General features: G+C 50.8%; 1 protein-coding gene across 1 annotated transcript in view; it reads right to left on the bottom strand.

Annotated features, from left to right (window-relative positions):
* The window catches only part of CLCN3 (Cl-/H+ antiporter 3), a 247,540-nt gene that overhangs the window by 62,907 nt on the left and 161,880 nt on the right, over positions 1-22,753 (bottom strand). Inside the window, exon 8 of the mRNA XM_086963830.1 lies at positions 2,900-3,086. Within this exon, the coding sequence (XP_086819956.1) occupies positions 2,900-3,086 (187 nt within the window). The remainder of the gene's footprint in view (positions 1-2,899; positions 3,087-22,753) is intronic.

Genomic DNA, 22,753 nt, shown 5'->3' with positions numbered 1-22,753 from the left:
GATTGAGCACTGAGGTAATCGTATATTACGTGATAGTGTTGTTCTGCTGGGACCCAGGCACCTTATGTTTACCCATATCTCTTCAGCGATAATCAGCTCAGGAGCACACCCAATCGCCAGGACCTCCATAGAGATAGCCACCAGGGGTGTGCAGCCACACACCCCCGGGCTGTAGGCCAACAGCAAAGCGAGTAGGGGGCCAGAGCTCAGTAGATTCCTCCGCATGCGCGAGCGTCGACGCTCTATCACTCCAATTTCACTGAGGGCAGTGCACAGCTAAGCGGGGGCCTGCTGGCATCAGTCCAGGCGTAGGTATGGCGGCATCAACCCACCACAACGTAACAAAGTCAAACACTCACCAGGGGAACAACAACCAAGAAATGGGATCCAGATGAGGGCCTAGCTCGTCAAAACAGCCCTCTGCAGCATGCTCCTCCGCATCTAGGTCAGCCACAATCCGCCACTGCCAAGGAAGTTGTCCACACTTTCAAAAGAGGGCAGCCAACAATCCAAACACACTCTCTCAAGCACAATGTCCCCACAGGGTTGAAGACAGTTCTTAGTGCAGGCCAGGCTCAGCTCTTGAGCCACTCAGCAACAGTACAGGTTGGCCTCATTCCAATTAGGGCACCAAGACGTCTCAGTCCACTCCAGGGACCCCCGCTGGGCGCCAACCACATCTCAAGCCCTGTCCAGCACTGCCAGCAACTGCCGTTCCGCTCAGTCTTTCCTGGTCCCGTGGCTTTTGCCACGCCGGTCTGCAGCATCTTCCCCAGTCAGAGCCATTCACCACTCCTGGCGACCGCCTCTCTTTCTGCTCCCTACTGGCAGCGAAGCAAGGGCTCCAGGCCACTCTCTTCTCCTCATGCCAGGTGTGTAACTCCTACCCCCCACCCCCTTCTCGGTTTCTTTCCACCCCAAGGGCACCTCCAGGATCTGTGCATGATGCAGTCACAGCCTCCTGTTCGTGAACTCAAGACACTGCAATTCACATGCCTCTGTTATATGTAGTGTGTTGGTCATTGGACACTGCATTAGGGGCAGCTCCTTCAATGTCTGAGATGTGTAAAATAACGGAGGATTGTGTAGAATATTAAAAGGGGTGCATGAGAGTCTTAGGAACACGTCCAAGTGGCCATCTTGCTAGGCCTCCCCAGCAATAGGATTAGTTGAGTCCATACACTCTTAGCAACCAGACACTTTATGAGACAAAAGGGATTGCATGTTGCTCCCCTATCACCTGATGCCACAACACATCACTACGTATTGTAATGCACCTGGCCAGAGGCAAGATCTATGCAGCAGGCTTCAATGGACCTTCTTCATGGGGTGCTGGTTTTCCACCCTGCCAATGCAGACCTGGGGTCCCACTCATCCGTGGGACCCCAGGCTGGAGAATGTCACCCTCCCACAATGCAGGTCTAAACCCCAGCCGAAACATGAGGAGATGGGTAGTCAAGAGTCAGAGGTAGATGCCATCATCACTGTCATCGCTCTGCTCAGGTCCTGCAGGCCTCCATCAACGTCAGTCATCATCCAGGCCAAGGCAAGCAGGTCAGTGGGCTACAAGCCGCATTTGTCCACCATGTGGGGTGAGACCAGGGTTGCTGTCTTCTGTTTTCTTACCAGCAGCAGATAAGAGTCACCCAGCTAAGGCTATGTTACAACTGTGAATCTCCGCAGGAAGACCATGGTCACATAGAACATCCCCAAAGCAGCTTTAGCCGGTCCCGAAAGGCTCCGCTGCAGCAGACAGACCAAGGCTCCACAGGAGAAAGCCACAAGACCAACACCACCAGTACACTAATCCAGAAAGGGCATACCATGTTTGCCTTGCCTTGCTCTGGAAGCCACAGCAGGGATTCGTAGATCAATAGGTAAGGGCCAAGTCCAAGCCACTCAAGGTGTGCTGGAAGCAGATTTTCTAGGTTGAATAGGAAACAAAATAATGAAAGGAGTATTTATGGGCTCAGAGCTCTAGCTCACTTGCTGCGTGTACCCTATGTTGCTGTATAGGCCATGCTCCAGGAAAAACACAAGTTAAGTGAGATATGTTAAAAATGAAGCAATGGTAACAATATATAAAATATATTTTTGACTGAACAAATGAAGACAAAAGGAAAGCGCACTGCAATCAAATAAGTTAGGTCTCCAAGATTGTGAGAATAGAGAACTTTTACAAAACTAACGCATTTAGAGCACAAACGTTAGCAATATGGGCAAGGCAACAATACGACAAAAGCAAGATCTCAAATGAAACATGAACTGCAATAGAATTGCACAAACATATTTTGAAAGGCCATAGTATCAAATACTCAAACAATACCCTGTGCTGTAATGGCAAGTACTGTTTTCACACTACCCAATTAGGAGCAGAATGATGTTGCATACTGCAGATATTATCTACTGTTTTCTTATTGTTTCCAAACAGATGGACAGCCGCCAGACTGCTGCCTGAATCCAATGTGGTCAGAAAATATATGAAAGCATGAACTTTATCGTATCACGTTGGAAGTGTGTTATCTGCAGTATTGGTCCTGTAGTCTAGCAATCAATAATTGCGGCATTAAGTCTAACTATCCTTTAAAAAGTTTAGTTCCAAAGTAAGCACTATTACCAAACATGTATGCTCCAGACCAAGTTCCACAAATCTGAAAAATATGTATGGGTATTAAAATACTAATTGATCTTTTCAAGGTCCTACACTACATACTCGATACTTCTTACTTTTTCTTTTATTTTAAGTTTAATGCAGAAAATAGCCTTTAGAGCGAGGACAACAGGTGTTACACTTCTACAATTCTGAGGGCCAATGTGTCCTGTTGCATTGTGCTTTTTATGATGACTGCAAGCATCTTTCAGTTAAACAATACCAGTTTCCAATCAGTATTGCATTTACCTAGACAAGCGGCAGCCCCGACCATGGCGTAGAGTCCTGGTGTAATACAATCCGCTCCAACTTCACACCACTCCTTAAAGATAAACCAATCGTGGTGATAGTAAGCCAGCTGCTCCACTGCAATGCCTACAATCCTTCCTGCGATGGCTCCAATTGCCATGCTAGGTATGAACAATCCTGAGGGTACCTATAGGAATAGAGACCAATACGCAATATTAACCTCAAACACACTCATCGTCTCTACACTCCATAGTTTATTTCTAAAAACAAAACAAAAGAACACTTTACCGTGCAAAATGAATTGATCAAAATTTAACAATCAAACATTCTGTGATGTGAACTCACTTTATGTGACCTTGCAATTCGCATGTATTACAACACCGTTAACTATCATTCCAGACACTTGCAAGCTAGAGATTATATAGATTTAGCATAACACATGCAGTAATTTTACAGATTTGTCATACATGACTCTTTTTATGGTTCAGCCGTACTTTACTTTGAAAAAGTATTTTTGGTTTGCTTCTAACTTTGTCGTTGTTTGACAAATCTGCAATTTGGCACAACCTTGCTTCAGGTTAAGTGTCAGTTTCTAAAGTTTCATACAGAACTGTGCTGTGGAAAAAGTTAAAGGTATTTTAACACGCATAGGAACATCTTGCTGCTCGCTACTGCACAAACGGCAGAACAGATTTACATCTAAATTGGCGTGAAAGTAAAAGTTCATTCAGAAAAAATGGGTTTGGGGTTTGATGTCTTACAAGTTCCATGAATCACACTTTTTCTTGAATAGTGATTGGCTGGCGAAGGGCTTACATTATATTTTACCCACAATCTTGTCATCTGCAAGTTTAGGGCAGTGGGAAAAAGTTAATATAATCCTCCAACACAAACTGAGTTACATACTGTTGATAACCAGGGATACAGGCAGTGTATTTTGTTTCACTCTTGCATGCATTCACCTACACCAGCACTGCGTCATCTGTACTTTTCCATTGAATGAGTGAAGTGTTGGGCTTTGATTAATGTATGATTAGAGCTCAACATAACACTAATAATCATACAATTTAACTGAATACTTTGTGTAGCGTCTTGTAAGAATGTATAACAGGACCCTTCTGGTCCCTGAAGGACTCGGTAGAAAACAACATAATCAGTTGGGTGTCTCGGGTGTGGTTAATAAAGTTTATGATGCAATAAGTCTAGTTAACGCTTGCACTCTGAAGAATAAATACATACACTACACAGCTCCGTGTGTGGTGTGATCATCTGCATGCTACAGGGCTAGGAAGGATGCTACAACTGACAACGAGATAGGAGATATGAACTAAAAAAACAGGGAGTGCTCTCCCTGATAGTTTACAGAGGTCCAGCAAAGTGCTTGTGCATGCCATGTGCACCTTAGCCGAAGTAAAGTAGTCTACGGTTCGCATATGTGGAGTCAAAGCGCCACTCAAGCCAAAGCAAGGCTTTTTTGAAGGTGAAGGCCCTACAGAAAAGCTCAGTCACAGTGGGCCAGAAACCTATTAGTAAGGTCGAAGGAAGAGATACTGAGCCACAGCAGAACACTGAGCTTTCATACATACAGAACGAAAACGATTAAGGCAGTGACAACTAGGTACAGAGAAGCGCTGTAGGCAGCGACGACCAGGTACAGAGAAGCACTGAAGGCTGTGACAGCCAGATGCATAAGTGTGCCAAAAAGCAGCAACATTCAGACGCCCTTAACAAAAAACGCTTAAGGCAGTGAAGACCAGGCACAATGCAAAAGATTGAAAATGGTGACGACCGATTACAAGAGACAAAACAGTCACTCGCCGCCAAAGATGAAATAGGGCCATACAAAATCAGATTGGTCGCGCCAACAATGATGTAAGCACACAGCTGGTGCTTACAGAAGGTGCAGATGGTGCCAGTCCAAGAGGGCAGCAGACGGCACTGGAGAAGGCTCTACTCTCAAAGTCAGTGAGGTCCATAATTGGCTACGACACCACAGTTTACCTAAAACTGCCCCTTTCATTCGATACCGCCAAAAAGTAGAATATTGGCGCCAGATGGACTGCCTGGATTTAAATATTTGATGACTTCATTGACGCGTTAGAAGCAGATGACAAAAAAAGATCACCAAGTGAGACAGCTAGCTGGAGAAACTATGGATGAGCTTGCTGAAAAACTTGAGCCCCGCATCAAGCACTGCAAGTTCAACAAATTCAATGATGAAGAAGCCATAAGTCTCAGAGTCATCGATGATTGCCTTTCTGACTTGTTCAGACAACGTACGTTGAGAGAGACACTCAGTCTGGGCAGAATACTCATGGCTGCGAGAGCAGAAGAACGTGCAGATTGATAGGCTGCTGATATGGAAGCTGGAGTAGCTCAGGGTGAATCAGCACTGCACAAGAAAAGTAAGCAGAGACACAAGGTCGAGTTTAATAACGTGATCTCTCCAAAGAATAAGAAAGTGTGCTTCCAATGCCGATTTTCCTTTCAACACGAAGGTAAATGTCCCGCCATTGGACAAGTATGCAAAGGGTGTGGGAGAGAAAACCACTTTATAACGATTTGCAATGCAAAAGAGAAACCACCTGCGTCACAACGAGAAGACAAAATGGATGCCAGAAAGTAGCAGAAGCCCTCTAGCCACGCCCACAAGACCAAATTGAGTCAATTGGAAACTAAACAAAGTCAATAGTTATCAAATTAATCTTCCAAAGGCTCTTCAATGTTATTGTCCACCTGTATACCTTTGTTTTCGAAGATGTCAGATGGGGCACTGGAGACAGTTCATTGTACTTTTCTGCCGGCATGATGTTTATCAATACACCACTGATGATGATAAAAAGTATAGGATAACCATTCACGTTCAGTGTGATCTTGGGGCAAAGTCCGAAGGAATTTGGTTGTTCCACATGGAGAACTCTCTAGGGATTGGACTCTGCATGAAGCCAATCCTATGTGGGCACGTTTGTTCACTAGTAGACTTCATCGCACAGCCATCTTCTACCGAGAGACGGTGTAGAAGATGGCTGTGCGATGAAGTCTACTAGTGAACAAACGTGCCCACATAGGAGCTAGCTGAATTCTTAGCGGAAGTGCCAATCCCAGTCCTAGAAACCATGGCAAGGGACACTCTGGAGGAGGTTTTGACAATGGAGGACGTAAGAGAAACAGTGAAAGCCATGCAGTAAGGGAAGACATCGGGAGCCAATGGCCTTCCGATAGAGCTATGCAAGTGCTTTGTGGCGCTTCTTCAACCACACTTGTGGAACCTGTTCAGAGTTACAAAGGAGGAGGGGAACCCGCCTCCGGACCTCAAGCATGTCACTATTGTGGTTATGCTAAAGAAAGGTAAGCTACCAAACCTATGCTCATCACACAGACCTATCTCCCTGTTGAATACTAAAAGCAAAATCCTGGCCAAAATCCTAGCATCCAGACTAGCAGGAGTGATATCCGACCCGGTACATGCTGACCAAACTGGCTTTATATAAATGTGAGCCACATGACTGAACATTCAACATCTGCACTTATGGCTCGACACACTAAAGGCAGATGACGAACCTAGGGTGATAATGTCCCTTGGCACTGAGAAAGCTTTTAAATCTATAAATCGGAGATAACTATTTGAGACCCTGAAACAGGTTGGCTTTGGGCCCCAGCTCTGCAGCTGGGTTGTTCTCCTGTATAAACAGCCCACAGCGGCAGTGAGGATCAACTGGACAGCCTTTGAATCTTTTGCCCTGGGGAGGGGAACGAGACAGGGATGCCCCATGTTGCCCTATCTACTTGCATTGTGTCTAGAGCCGCTGACATGCTAGGTGCGCTGTAGGGAAGACATTGTGGGCTTTCCCAAGGTCTCGACAAAGCTAGACAAGATTTAGCTATACAAGTATGACGCTTTGGTCGACCTAGCGAACCTGGAACATTTGATCTCCACTATATTTTTGGTGTTTTGCGCCTTTGAGACATACCAGGGTTCTGAATTAATTGGGGCACGTCCATTATTATCCAAGTAGAATGCTGGGAGGGACTGGAGGGTTTAGCAGGGGACATCCACTTGCAGAGTTTCGCAAACATGCTGACTGACGTCGCAAACCACCCTAGACGATTTTTGGCAGGGCAGGGCAGCCCTGCTGTTCTACACGGCCCAATCAAAAAACATGATATCCCCAGTGCTAGCACAGATGAAATTCTGGTTATTACACCAAGCATATTGGACACCAACGCGCCTAGCTTCGATAGGTCTGAGAGATAACGACAGCTGCTGGAACTGCGGTTCAGAAAAGGGAGACCGGTCACACAGCCTGGATAAGGTGGTGTAATCACCCCTTACTTAGATATAGTATATCTATATATACATATAGACACCTATAGGTCACTCCTATGGCAGACATTAACAATCCTGGAGGCAGAGTGCTTGGTTTTATGTGAGAGGGTGCCCTAGCATGAGCTGAGCCCTTCTGCAGCTTTCAGAACCATCTCCTTATAGCTGTTCTTTGATATAGCCATACCATATACTCTTAAGTGCATTATAATACTCGCTGTTAATGCTAACTTTGGTTTGGCTTTATCAAAACATGTTGTGTAAGGTGTCAAACACTTTGGAATACTACCCCCCAGCCAGTCCTGCGGCGGGGGTAGTATTCCACCCTTCTAGAGGGAGAAGACATGTAGTTACTGGTTTACCTGGTTAAAGTTAAACAGAGCTTCAGCATCACAAAATGGATGGTGCTGCCACAGACACAAGTCTGCCCTCCTGCTGCTGGACGAAACTCCGGCAGGGGAGGCCTGGACAATAGGTTTCCTGTCCAGGGAGGTGCTGGCACCTCCCAAGACAGGTGTTAGTGTATTGGGGCAGGGAGGGCTGCATTCAGTGAATGCATTCCAGACACTGCCTGGGGCAAACAAGGTGCTCCATGCATTTCCCAGTTCAAACCGGTTGCTGGGGCACTCAGACCCAGCTCTGGCGCACAACTGGACAAAAGGGGAAGGGGTGTAATCACCCCCACCCCAAGTCCACCCATAGGAGGGACCTTAGAGTTAGTCCAACCCCTAAACTTACTATAAGTATAGAACCCCAGTCCCTAGGACTCTAGATTACCCTGGACGAAACTCTGCAACATTTATCCTGGATCTTCGACATTCCATATCGACTGGAAGACAAAAGAAATCTCCCTTGTGGTCAAGGAGTGACCACGCTGTTCAAACTGGCACCAACAGCATCTTTGCCCGTCTGCATTTTCGAGGCTCCCGCCGGATCCCGAAGAATCTGCGACACAGGACATGGATCTCCAGACATCTCTGAACACGACCTTTGCTCACAGCAAAGCTGAGACCCGTGGCGGACACAAGAGACGTGGGACTCCTGAACATCCTGCATTTTGCTACTGTCCATCGACTTCCCGAGGTATACGAAGTTGTGCATTGGGGTGCTTGAAGCCCCAAACCCGAGCACCTTTTGCACCGAAGCTCAGAGCCCCACACTCCACGAGTGGCCTGTGGGCCCGCTTTGTGCATTTCCGCTTGACGCGTCTTCGCGGTTCCTAGTCCGTTGGCTAGTGAGCCCCCAAGAAGACAATCCTTTGTTTCAACTTGTTTTCCTGGTTGCTCCAGGTTTGCTTCAACTTCCCTGCAAAGGAGAAGTTTAACAGACCTTGCTGGTCTACAGCTAAGCCTATCTTGACAGCCTGCGTGGGTTGTATTTGCCAAGGCTTGTTGGGTCCAATCCGGATACAGACACCGCAGTCAACTAGATCCTTTGTGGGACAGCACGAATCCAGCTCCTGGTCGTCGTCGACGCCTCCTGGTCCTCGTGGCTGCAGAGACAAGCTTCACTTTTTCACCTGATATCACCTGACATCTGGTGGCATCTTTCTATCGCCGCCCGGGTCACTGGCTAGTGGCCCAGACTCTGTCTTCTCTGGTTTCAGGTTCTTCAGATCTTCAATCCACCCTTGGATCCATCCAGACACTTTTCCTCTGGTCGCCTGCAGCACTTTTCTGCAGATCTCCATTGAAATTGAAGACGAAACCCGACACCAAAAGAGACCTATGCACCCAGCTTCCGTGGGTGAGGTAACACAAGTACTCTGGTAGTCTCGAGGGTATTGGCCCTCCTAGTGTCTAAGTCTAAAAGGGTTCCACCAGAGTTCATTTAGAACTGTCCTTAAATTGTAAAATTGTAACTTGTTTGTTTCCCATAGAAAGTCAATGGTAACCCGCAGCTGTGTTTCGACACTGCACACATCTCCCGTGGGCCTCCTACATCCTAACCTTTGGTTGTCCTGAGTAGCCCCAGCGATTCCACAGGTCCCATGCCTGCTTTCTATTTCTCACGTGGTTCTTATACGTCTATTTTAGTATATGGTTTGTGAGGCCCCTAGGGCAAAACGTACACTGTGCAACTTATCGTATGCTAATTAAGTTCCTTGTATTGTACTTTTACCTCTGACCTCATAAAGAGTGCAAAGGGGTTGTGTTTAGATTAAATACATATATATTTGATATATACCTTGAGTGGTGTGCTTTCATTTGGTACTCAAGGGATTATAATTGGTAAAACAACTAGCTTAATTCGCTCTCTGAAGCCTTAGCCTGAAGGCTGCTCGATATTGCTACCCCTAGGATAGCTTTCTATACCGTTGACTTTACAACCACGATCATTAAGGGTCGATTAGACTGGTGCAAGGTGCCCACTAGAACTAGTGGACATCATATGCCAGGCTAACTTCTCACAATCTGGTTCCTTTGACTGGTAGTTCCATCAGAGACCAGGTTGGACTACGCGGTGGGCGGAGATGGTGACTGCCTGCTCAGCTGGCCGGCAGAAGTGACCTTCACACTTCGAGTCTCTCGTCAGGCTGGCCGCATCTCTTCCATCGGTAAGGGCCTGTAGAGAGCTTTCCTCACCACTGGTCGTGGGTGACCCAGGTCAGTCACTTGGTGAACACTCACCGTTAATAGCCGGTATGCCACCAAAGAGAGCACAGTCTAATAGAGTCACCTGATACTTCACCCTGGCGGCAGCACCTATATCAATGAAAATGCAGGATGAGACATTATCTTGACCGAAAGATCTCCTAACCTCCCTCAGAGATTTTAATAAGGTACTCAGGTAGGAAGTAAAAACCAACTTGGCCTCATCGCTGGAAACCCAGATGAAGGACATCAACACCCGGCTGTCCTTCCTCCAGGGTGATGTAGACTCTGTGGCCCTGGACCTCGAAGCAAAGTGACGCGACCTCGATGAGCACATGGCCCCACTGGAGGCGGATGCAGAACACATACAGACGGCACTCCTCAAGTTTGAGGACTTCAGAAATCGCTCCAGGAGTGATATCTTTTGCATCCGAGGGCTAGAGGAGGGAGCTAAGAGCCCTGATTTAGAGGCGTTCATGGTGAGCATCTTCTCGTATTTCCTAGGCGAAAACCATCCTGAGGTGTGACTGGAGAGGGTCCACTGGGTTGGCCACAGATGAATGGAGAAGGTAAACAACCTGGAGACATTCTAACGTAGGTACACTCCTTTAAGACTTAGCAGAAGATCCTCTTAGCGGCTCCAAAACGAGATTCAGTATTGTTCCAGGCCGCATTCTGCTCTTGTTCCAAGATGTGGCTCCTGCTAACCTAGAGAGAAGAATGCACCTTAAACTGGTCACCTTCGGAAGAACATGTGAAATACAGATGGACTATCCCTTTGGCATAGCCTTTGAGTTTAGAAACAAGCAGCACCACTTCACTGACTTGGAATGAGCAGCAGCGCTGTTGGGTTTTGAGGTCACTGCCGCACAGAAATGCAATGGGGCAAATGAAGAACCCTCCTTGGACCGTCTCCATGCCAAGGCTGGTGGAACTTGGCAACAGCAGCTATGGGGACGGTGCTCTGGCAAAAGAGGAGACAATGGCAAATGTGCCTTTGGAACTTCATTGCTGAACCTCCATATGAGAGTCTGGAGGAGGGTCTCTTACTGGCCTTGACCTATATCTAAGGCCCCCAAACTGTCTGGAAGCACGTTCCATATTGAATCAGATTTCAGGCCCAGAAGACTGATGACATCGCTACTGTCCCGTTGCCCGCTCTCATGGGAGGTGCTGGACGCTCTCTGTTGATTAGCTAGATCCTGCAATCTCAAACTCACTAACAGACCTTGCAGAGTGTATCCACGGAAAAGGACCACTGTGCCAAGTTATATGTATTACCAGATAGGTTACACTGTAAAGGTGCACCTTGCTAAACAACATAAAATATACCTGGAAACATCTGACAGTTGTTGGAATGGTCGGGACTCTTGGGTGACTTCCGTCACATATGGTGGGACTGCCCTGTGATTAGACCATATTGGAATGAAATTCTAGCTCAGATGAAGGACATCCGGGGATATCTCCTACTTTTCCCCTTTGCCCTGCGTGACCACTATGTTAAACATCAAACAGCTGGGGACAGATCCATTAAGTGGCTTTGTTTAGGTGAAGCCAAGATCGCTCTGGCAGCTGTCTGGAAGAAACCGATAGCCCCCTCCATGTCCAAATGGCACGCCCGCCTTTTGCTAAATCTTACCATGGAAAGCATGACAGGTAAAGTAACGGACTCCCGAAAGGGCTTTGTCTATATACAGGGACCCCTGGTGAGGTATTTGTCAGTGGGTCTTCCTCTATTCTCGTGCCCGACACGCATGAGGGAACGCCCTCTTTTCCAGACCAGAGTCCTCACTCTCCTTTTAAATCTTCTAGCCAAGCTTCACCAGCTGTTCAGTGAAGACAGCCCATGGCACCTGCTCCTATCTACCACATATTAGTACTCTGTCCATGCAAGTTCTTAAGTTCTAAGTTTATCGGTTCAGGGATGTTGTGGGGGGGGGAGGCATTAAGTGTTATATTGGGCTTCTCCATAGTCTTTTGTAATAAACTACATGACATTGTATAAAGAATTCTATCCCCTTCCCCAGTACCCAACTGCTTGATTGATATATATTACTGTATCCTTACTGTGGTCTCCTTTTCTGCTCTGTTGCGCTATATTTTTTTGTGACTGTTTGTAAATCCCACTTGACTTTTGTCATGCACTTTTGTGAACTTATTTTTAAAACATGTAAAGCACTCTGATACCACTGGGCCTAGCCAGCACAATATAAAGCTCAGTAAATAAATTCTTTACTGTGGTCTCCTATGACGGTAACCACAATGCATGAAACTGTACTGAATAATGGCACCTCTATTTGACTGTGATTTTCTGAGATGTCATGTTTTAATGCTAGCTTTTTAGGCCCAAGATGCACAAGTTACTACTTGTGTAACTATATATCTGTAAGAGACATTAGTTAGTGATATATTCCTTACCTTAGAATATCCCCAGGCGTCAGACTGGATCCGGAAAGTTTTGCTTAGCAGTACCCCTGCGCGTCAGTAGGTGGCGTCCTGCGGCTCCCCGTCCATCACTGGCGTCCACAGTTCCGAGATGACGTCACAGAGAGTACTTAGACGCCACCCATGTGCGCCGACGTCAGTTCTGTACATGACTTTCCGCGCCAGGACTGCAGAGCCATGCAAGATACTGACCATTGGTGCAGAAAACTAGGACCCTAAAAGGAGATGACCTTAATCCTAGTAATAGATTCGCAGAACAGGGAGCATGGGCGGGGCGGTAGGAATCTATAGCTAACTAATGTCTCTTACAGATATAGCGTTACACAAGTAGTAACTTGTGCATCTGAAAGAGACACGTTAGTGATAGATTCATTACCTTAGAACAGATACCCCAGCAATACCAACCCCGGTGGTGGGTCTGTGAACAAAATTACACCAGGAAGTCACAGAGAACAGAACGGCAAAAGAAACAGTCTTTCCGTACTTGACTGTCAAGGCAGTAGTTCTTGGTAAACATGTGCAGCGAGGTCCACGTAGATGCCTGACAAATGTCCTGCAACGGAATACGCGTCTCAAGGCAGTAGTGGCTGCAGTCGCCCTGGTGGAATGGGCACGCAGCCCCACAGGAGGCTCTTTCTTGGACAAGGAGTAAGATGCTTTGATGCACAGAACAACCCACCGGGAAATGGGGCGTTTGTGCACCGCCCAACCTTTTTTGGTGCCCACGTAGCCAACAAAGAGCTGATCATCCACCCGGAACTGTTGTGTATGCTGCAGATAGAAAGCAAGCACATGTTTTGGGTCCAGACGGTGGAGCCTCTCCTCTTCCCTGGAAGGATGCGGAGGCGGAAAGAAGGTGGGCAAAGTTATGGTCTGCCCGATTTGGAAGGGCATGACAACCTTCGGCAAGAAAGGACGGGTCCTTAAAACCACCTTGTCAGGATGAACAGAAAGGAAAGGAGGTTGAGAAGAAAGAGCCTGGAGCTCGCTCACTCTTCTGGCAGAGGTGATAGCTACCGGGAAAGACGTCTTTAGGGTGAGAAGACGCAAAGGACAGTTATGAAGGGGCTCAAAAGAAGCACACATCAGAAAAGACAAGCCAAGATTTATGTCCCATTGTGGCATTATGAAGGCATGGGAGGGAACATGTATGTAATGCCTTTGAGGAAACGGTTAACAACCGGGGACTTAAAAAGAGAAGGCTATTCAGGAAGCCGCAGGAAGATAGCTTTTGATAGTACCCAGAGCAGATCCCTGCTGGGCCAAAGATAGAAGAAACAGAAGAACCTCAGAAAGAGGGGCCGAAACAGGACCCACAGCCTTTGCTGTGCACCATGCCACAAATTTGATCCATCGGCAGGCGTATACCGTTTTAGTGGAGGGACACCTGGCTGCCAGAAGGTCGAAAGCCATCAACTGTAGCCACTCAATCTCCACCCATGGAGGTGGAGGCTGGACAGGTTCGGGTGGAGGACCGTCCCGTGCTGCTGCGACAGAAGGTCCTCCCGTAGAGACAGACGGATCGGGGGATCGATGCTCATACGGAGTAGCTCGGGATACCATACTCTTCGAGCCCAGTCCGGAGCCACAAGAATAACTTGGGCCCGGTAGCGCCTGATCTTCTTCAGCACTCTGGGCAGAAGCGGTATAGGCGGAAAAGCGTACAGTAAACAGCAGCTCCACTTGAGACGAAAAGCGTCTCCGAGCGAGTGCCGCCTTGGAAATTTCAACGCACAGAACTGATGACATTGCGCATTCTCGTCAGTGGCGAATAGATCTAACCAAGGCTCTCCCCACTGCAGAAAGAGACCTTGCTCCATGTCTGAGTTCAGATGCAATTCGTGATCCATCAACAACTGGCGGCCGAGTTCGTCCGCCCTGGGGTTCAGAGAACCTTCCAGGTGTTGAACCACCAAGGTAATGCCTTGATGTTCCAGCCATGTTCCGAGGCGCTGAGCCTCCTGACATAGGGTCCAGGACTCCATCCCGCCCTGTTTGTTGCAATAACACATGGTTGTGGTGTTGTCCAGGCACATCTGCACTACACTTCCTCGAACAGAGGGAAGGAATGCCTTCAGTGCAAGTCGGATCGCCGCAGCTCCAGAAGGTTGATATGGAGCTGGGACTCCGCCGTAGATCAGAGGTCTCTAATCTCTGCCTCTCCCAAGAGGCCTCCCCATCCCAGGAGGGACGCATCCGTCACCACTGTGTGCTCCGTTTGTAGAAGGGAGAGGGATCTACCATTGACACAATCACGATTCGTGAGCCACCACTGCAGTTGTCGTGCAGTGCCCTCTGAGATCTGGACATGATCGGACAGGTTGCCCTGATGCTGTGCCCACTGGAACTTCAGGTCCCACTGCAGAGCCCGCATATGTCATCTGGCATGTCACACAAGCAGGATGCAGGAGGCAATCAGGCCCAGGAGTTGGAGGGTCATCCTGACGGAAACCCGGGCTAGAGGCTGAAATATTGGAATCATAGCCTGAATATCCCGGACTCACTTCTCGGGAGGATAAACCCGAAACTGCATCGGATCCAGAACCGCTCCGATGAAAGGGAGCGTCTGAGAGGGACTCAGGTGCGACTTCGGCACGTTGAGGGAGAACCCCAGCAAATGCAGGAGGTCGGCCGTAGTCTGAAGGTGGTTGACGACTGCCTGGGGCGAGCCCTCCTTCAACAACCAGTCGTCGAGGTACGGGAAGACTGATACCGCTGACCTGCGCAGATGAGCTGTAACCACCATCACTTTCGTGAACACCCGAGGGGTGCTGGTAAAGCCGAAGGGGAGCACGGTAAACTGAAAATGTTCCTGGCCTACCGTGAACCGCAGGTAACGCTGGTGGGCCGGCAGGAGGGGGATGTGAAAATATGTGTCCTGCAAGTCCAATGCTACCATCCAGTCTCCAGGGTCGAGAACAGTCAAGACCTGAGCCAGGGTTAGCATCTTGAACTTCTCCTTGCGGAAGAACGATTCACGTTCGGAGGTCCAAGATAGGACGTAGACCCCCTTTGTCCTTCTTGGGTACCAGAAAGTAGGGGGAATAGCGACCACTCCCTACTTCTGGCCCCGGAACGCACTCAATGGACCCTTTGGCCAAGTGGGCCGCAACTTCCTGTTGGAGAAGAGCTAAATGATCCCCAACATGCGGTGGCACAGAGGTGGCATGGCTGGGGGTGGGGACTGAAAGGGAAGAGAGTAACCCTTGCAGATTATCTGCAGCACCCACGTAATCTCGCACCAGTGGGGGAGGTGGTGGCGGATCCTGCCACCCACCGGCATAGGGTGCTTCCTGAAGTTCAGATTAGGAGGGTTTAGAGGCGGAAGCAGCGGGGGTGGAAGTGGATGGACCCGCACGCTGATTCCCCGACCTGCCCCTGCGGAAACCGTGGCTGTGCTGAGGCCGATTCTGTGCAGGCCTGTTGGAGGGGCGTGCTTGGGTGCCTACACCTTGGCCACGAAAGGAATGAAAACCAGGAGTGGCCAGGGCCTTAGTAGAAAGACCCAGGGACTTGGCCGTAGCCCTCAAGTCTTTAAAGCGCTCTAATGCACTGTCAGCCTTGTCGCCAAACAGGCGGGTGCCTTCAAAGGGCATGTCCATGAGTGAACTCTGGACATCAGGCGGAACCTGGTCGAACGCAACCAGGCGTGACGACGCAACGCCACGGTCGTAGAGATCATCCTGCCCAGGGAGTCGGCAGTGTCTAACCTACACCGGATGGCGAACTTAGCCTCATCTTTGCCCTCAGCAATCACCTGAGAAAGGGTAGCCTGCACCTCATCAGGACACTGAGGCAACTCCTGAGCAACAGCGTACCACACCGCGTGGGAGTAGCGACCCAACAAGCAGGTGGTGTTCACCGACCGCAGCCCAAGGCTGGCCGAGAAGAACAACCGCTTCCCAACTGGTCCAGCCTTTTAGAGTCCTTATCCGGCGGGGCCTTGGAAAAGGCACTCTGCGACGTCGAGGCCTGAATGACCAGGCTCTCAGGCGTAGGGTGAGTGGTCAAGAAAGCGGGGTCACCTGGCGCCGATCAGTGGCGTCAAGCGACGTTTTTATCCACCGGGGCCCTCGTGGCCGGCCTCGACCAAGTGCCCAAGAGGACCTCTGTAACTACGTCATTAAAGGGAAGCAACAGCTCTACTGAAGTAGACGATGGCTGGAGCACCTCAGTGAGGAGGTTGGTCTTGAGGGCCACAGTGGGGAGGTCAAGATTGAGGGCCTCAGCAGCCCGACGGAGGACCACCATATAGGAGATACCCTCTTATATCGTAGGCGGGGGAGAGGCGAACCCCGGGTCAGAAGAGACATCAAGGTCGCCTGCACCTCCAAGTCATCCACCCAATCGAGCTCTGAGTCACATTGCTGAGCAAGCGGGTCTACGGACCCTTCCCAGTCGTCATTGGCCTCCGGCGTAGAAGGAGTTGGGCGCGGCGGCAGAACCGGAACCAGAGATGGAACGAACGGCGTCGGTAACGGCGCCGGCCTGGGCCGGACCGGTGCCGGTTCCCAATGCGGATCCCAAGCCGAAACAAAATGGTCTGGAAACCAGGGCAGGATAAGCGGCGCATGGGGCGGAGCCGATGGTGGCACCGGGGCTGGAGCCAAGGGTGGCGCAGGTGCCAGCAACGCCGCACCTCGTGGCGCCAGGGCTGGAGCCAGCGGAGCAGGATCCTGTGGCGCAGGGGCTGGAGCCGATGGCGGAGCCGCCGGGCCAGCAGGATCTGGACACGGGTCCGAAGGCTCGCCGGCATAAGCCAGAGGCCAGTAAAAGTGGTCCAAAGCAGCAAGGAATTCTTGCATCTGTTCAGGACTCGCCGACGGACCCGGGTATGGTAGGTAGGCCGCGGGACTCTCCGGCTGAGAGGAGCCGCAGGGGTGAGGCCCCTGTCCCATCGTGTGCCTCCGAGGAGCGACGGGGGGACGTTGGAGAGTGAACACGCCTCTTCGACTTTTTTTTTATGGCAACGCTTACTGGAATCCGAAGGCGAAGACTTGGAGTCCGAGGAGTGACATCTCCGGTGCCACAAGCGTTCCCAGGAGCGGCCCCTAGACCGGGAGCGGCAACACAATAAATGCTGGACCTCCAGCAACTTTCGACGCCACTCCTGTAAGGTCTTAGAAGCCATGGCACGGCAGTCGCGACAGTCCCGGGAGTTGTGGTCGGCCTCCAGGCAGTCGAGGCAAACATCATGGGAGTCCGCTACCGACATGTTTCGGCAACAGGTCCCACAGGAGTTAAAACCGGGCATCCCTGCGTGCACCAAGAGAAAGTTGGGGAGACAAAAAGTCTCAAAATAGTGGTAAAAAAAAAGACCAAGGTACGTGCTCAATCTGGATCTGCACTTACTGGCGCGGAAAAAGAAAACTGACGTCAGCGCGCATGGGTACTCTCCGTGACTTCATCTCGGCGCTGACAACGCCAGTGACGGACGCGGAGCCGCAGGACACCACCTACTGATGCGCAGGGGTACTGCTAAGCAAAACTTTCCGGAACCAGTCTGACGCCTGGGGATATTCTAAGGTAAGAAGGTAAGGAATCTATCACTAACGTGTCTCTTTCAGATTTTTAATATAGCTTGAGAAAAAAAAAAACTTACATGCCTATTGAGTTGAACATATATGTTTTTCGCAATAAATATGCCTAGTACCTTTTGTCATAACATTTCATAATAACTAGAAAAACAAGGATGTAGAAAGCTGGAAAAACTCTGGAGGAAAACCCACACTAGCGCTAGTAAGGAACACTATCTCCAGGCAATGTCCATCTATTACAAAAATATCAAAGAAGCTAGAAAGACCTGCTTAACATCACAGCTAGCTGAAGCTGGCAATTCCACCAGGGACTTATATAAAATCTTGCAGACCTTCACTAACCCTTTGGTATGTGAAAGCCCCGATACATTCTCCCAAGAGCTGTGTAACAATATCTCTCAATTTTTTGAGGATAAAATTGAAACTATTTACAATAAAATCACCTTGGCCAAATACCCTATGGACACTGAAGCCCCAAGTACCCCTCACTTGGAGACTCAAAGAGACACTTTTCTTGGCATTCCTGAAGCCACTGAGAGTGACATTATGTCACTCTTAAACAACATGAAAACAGGCTCACCCCTTGATCTGCTTCCTGATAGACTGGCGTCCACCTTGAGCAGGCGTGGCGGCGCCCGTCCTGCTGGTGGATTCAGCTGGCCCACCGGATCGGATATTGCCGAGATCAGCGCTGTGGCCTGCGGGGCTGACGGAGGACCCGGTGGCAGACGAGCCCGCCTTGGTGAGGGCGGAGTGACGTGACGGCTCCACGGAACGAGGCTTACTCTCCAGGCGTCGCTGCATGATGGGACTGGCAACGGACTGAGCCGGAGGCCCAGGGGGTCGCGCTGATAGCCGCCCGCAGTTGACTTTAGAGCGGGACTGGCCGGCACCAGTTGCGGGACCCCGGTGCACAGAGGCGCGGCAGGACTAACTACTGGAGGCTGGGGATTCGGGGCCTTGTGAGCCTTCCCTCGTTGCCCGGACTGTTGCTCCCCGACCCCGGGGTTTCCCGCGGAGCACCGACAGTGAGGCGCCTGCGCCCGGTTGCCGGGAGTGCATTTAGGACAGGAAGCTGGGGGCAGGGGCCCTGACTCGACCGCCGTGACAGCTGGGTGCGGGCACCCAGCACGAGCCGCCAAGCAGCATTAGGCCCCGCCAGAAGGACCTACAATCAAGCGCAACCTGCAGTGTCGGCTCATCAACCTTTTGAGACCTGCCTGGAGTGTTCCCTGAAGGTGAGAGGAGGAGGGGAGTGGCGGACCTGCTATCAGCAAGAGTGATCAGTAGTTGGCTGGTGGACTGTGCTGGAGAGGAGGCTGGAGGCAAGAGCAGCCCGACTACCCGCGTGGTGTCCCTAACTAAAGATCCAGCGTAACGCTTTGCCCATACGCGGGCCCTGTATCGACGGCCTGGAGTGTTGCGTCTGGTGGCGGTGCTGAGTGGTGAGTCGGAGCGGCGGCTCAGTGGATGCATGGCACACAGAGGCCTAAGTTGGACCCTTCTGCTGGTGCTGGCAAATCGACGGTGCTCCCCTGCCTCGAGGAGGGCCCCCTTCGCGCCCTTCCCCTCAGCGTGTCTTGGCGGCAGAGGCGAGTCGGCATGGCGGCAGCCCGCTTGAAAAAAGACAAGGTCAAGTTATTCATGTCAATCAAGGATGACATTGCGGAGCTCCGCTCCCAACTAGCGTCGGACCAGCGTGAGATCCGGAGGGACGTGGATGGAGTGGGGGAGTGCGTTTCCACGCTAGAAGAACACGACCTGGGAACGGCAGAGGACATACACCAGCTCCAGCAAGATGTCATAAGGCTGACGGAACAGAATCTTGACCTCCAGGCCCACGCCGAGGACTTAGAAAACCGGTCCCGTCGCAACAATATAAGAATCCGTGCAGTACAGTGGAAAGGCGAGGGATCAGACTTACGGGAGTACGTAGAGGCCCTGTTTAAGCATGTTCTGGGTGACGAGGTACGTATGGACAGAGTACACCGCGTTGGATTGCCGCGGGGGCCGAAGGCTCGGCCACCCGACAACCTGGTCTGCGTGCATGATTTATAATTGAAAGAACGAATCCTCAGAAGGGCCCGCGACACGAAATCCCTACAGTTCCGAGATCATCATCCCTTGCTGTTCCAGGATTTGGCGGCATCGACATTGCAGAAACGGAGGGAATTCAGGCTGGTCACTGCTCACCTGAGGGATCTCAACGTTGCCTACGCCTGGGGTCACCCGTTCCGACTCATCTTCCGATGGCAGAACAAACTGGTCCAAGTTCGCTCACTAACAACCGCCATGGAGCTCTTGGGCATGGACCAGCCGGGGACCGAGAAGGGGGAAGCGAGCGAGGCTCCTAGACGGCGGCGACGTTCTTCGGAGTGGCAGAAGGTAGGCGGGTCTAGGCCGACGAGGGTACCTGACCCCACGGTGCGCGTCCAGGAGAGGGGGGCTGCGGTGGCCTCTGTGGCCCTCGTGATGGAGGCAGCGGCGGACGATGATACAGAGGTGCCGTGAGGTCCTGGGAGGGCGAATTGATGGCGTCGGAGGGGACCAGTCCCTACAGGTACATCTTGAACTTTATGTCCTGCTGCGTGAATGAGTCCGGGAGTTGGAAGGTTGAAGATTGGGGACACCTTCCCTTGCCTTTGAGGCCTGTAATACGAACTTTCGTATGTTGCTTGCTCCCTTTTTATTCTGTACTGTTTTGTTGGGTTTTGGCTGTGAATGTGTGGGGGGTGTTCAGGGTGGGAAGGGGGTGGGGGGGCTCCGCATCAGACACGGGGGGGGATCATGGAGGAGACTACTCTGGACTGTCCCTGGCTAGCGGCAGGAGGGTATCTGGCGGGTTGCTTGGGTGCTTGCTGCACACCCCAGAGGGGGTCTGAGGTGATAGAGTTACTATCCTGTCTGTGGGATGATGACTAGAGAACTGAAGGAGGTGAGCCTCAATGTTCGTGGGCTCAACAATCCTGTGAAGCGTTCAGCGGTTCTCTCCCTGCTTGAGAGTGCGGGAGGGATGTCTGCCTTATGCAAGAAACGCACCTCCTCCCTAAGGATGAACGGTGCATGCGCGACAGGCGTTACCCGCTGCAGTTGTGGTCCTCAGACCCTGCCAAGAAAAATGGGGTAGCCTTGCTGTTTAGTGCACGGGTGAGATGCAAGGTACTGGCGCAGCTGGTTGATATTAGAGGGAGGTTTTTGGCGGTGCGGGTGCAGTGGGGGGACGCGATCTTCACCATTGGGTCTTTGTACGCCCGAATACTCAACAAGAGCCTTTCTTGTGCATGGCCTTGGCGCAGGTTCTTGCTTTCCCTGATGCGCTCCTTCTGATAGGTGGGGACTTTAACATTGTGATGGATGAGGGGCTGGGCAGATCTGAACACAGAGTGTCCTGCTCCGGTGCTTGGTCTGGGGAGGGGAAGCAATGGCTGGCGGATGGTGGGCTCCATGATGTGTGGCGGAAGCAACATCCCCAAGTGCGTGACTACACGTACTACTCAGCTGCGCACAAGACGTATGCACGCCTTGATCACTTCCTCGCCGCGTCGGCTCTTCTGCCGCACCTCTCCGATGCCGACATTGCTCCCCGCTCTCTCTCTGACCATGCGCCTTTATCAGTAAGGATCACCCTGGGCGTCCCGCGTCCCCCCTAGACAGGCTGGCGACTTAGAGACTCCATGCTGCACGCTGACTCCGTAGTTACAAAGATCAGGGACACTATCACTCACTATCTAGCTGAAAATTCGATTGGGGACACGGCAGAGGCATCAATATGGGAAGCACTGAAACTAGTGGTCAGGGGGAACTTCATTGCGCCTGCGGCCACGTATGCTAAACTGCGTAGAGAAAAAAGAGGGGAGGTGGAAGAGGAAGTGCGGGGACTCGAGGCTATACATAAGAGGACAGGGGCGCGTCGAGTATGGAGAGAACTCGAGGCAAAGAGGCGCATGCTCAGAAATCTGGACCTAGAAAGGGCAGGTCATGCGCTGTTGCGCTTGCGTCACAAATTCTATCTGAGTTGAGATAAAGGAGGTAGGATGCTGGTGCATCGCTTACGCACGCGGGCACAGGCTTCTGCCATTACCGAGGTGCGGGATCGACAGGGGACGTCTCACACTTCGGACGCGGCAATTGTTGACTCTTTCCGCCAGTTTTACCAGACATTGTATATGGGGGAGGAGCAGTCGTCGACAGATATAACCCAATATCTTGAATCGGCTGGTATTACACCCCTGTTTCTTAATGCGGCGGAGGAGCTGGAAGCGGAGATCCGTGTAGAGGAGGTCATCTCTGCCATCTCTCGCCTTAAATTGGCCAAATCTCCCAGGCCAGATGGCTTCTCTGCCATCTTTTATAAAACCTTCTGTAGGGAATTGGTGCCTCTCTTAGCTCGCCTCTTTAATTCTTTTCTTGACACAGGATCGGTCACCCCTACTATGTCTGATACGGCCATCACGGTCAATCTCAAGCCTGGCAAGGACCCTGCTGAATGCTACTCCTATAGGCCGATCTCGCTCCTTAACATAGATGCTAAATTATTTGCGGGAATCCTTGCTGCGCGGCTTAGCCCCTTATGGACGGAGTGATTGACCCTGACCAATCGGGCTTTATTCCCACCCGGCAAGGTGGAGACCACTCCAAGAGGCTGCTACATTTACTGGACATAGTGCACCTGTCGAAAGCGCAGGCTTTTCTACTGTCCATTGACGCGGAGAAAGCCTTAGATCGTGTGAGCTGGGGTTTCCTCTTCCAGGTACTCAGGACGTACGGGTTTAGTAACAACTTCTTGCGCTGGGTTCAATGTCTCTATGTCAGCGCCCTTTTCCATCGCCCGGGGGACACAGCAGGGGTGCCCCCTCTCGCCGCTTCTATTTGCGTTCTATATGGAACTGTTCGCCCAACGAGTTAGGTCACATCCCGATATCACCTGTATCCTTTTGGGGGCGGATGAGCATAA

The sequence above is a fragment of the Lissotriton vulgaris genome, chromosome 3_1 (assembly GCF_964263255.1).
Source record: "Lissotriton vulgaris chromosome 3_1, aLisVul1.2, whole genome shotgun sequence".
NCBI classification, from domain to species: Eukaryota; Metazoa; Chordata; class Amphibia; order Caudata; family Salamandridae; genus Lissotriton; species Lissotriton vulgaris.
This window is presented reverse-complemented; position numbering and strand designations above follow the sequence as displayed.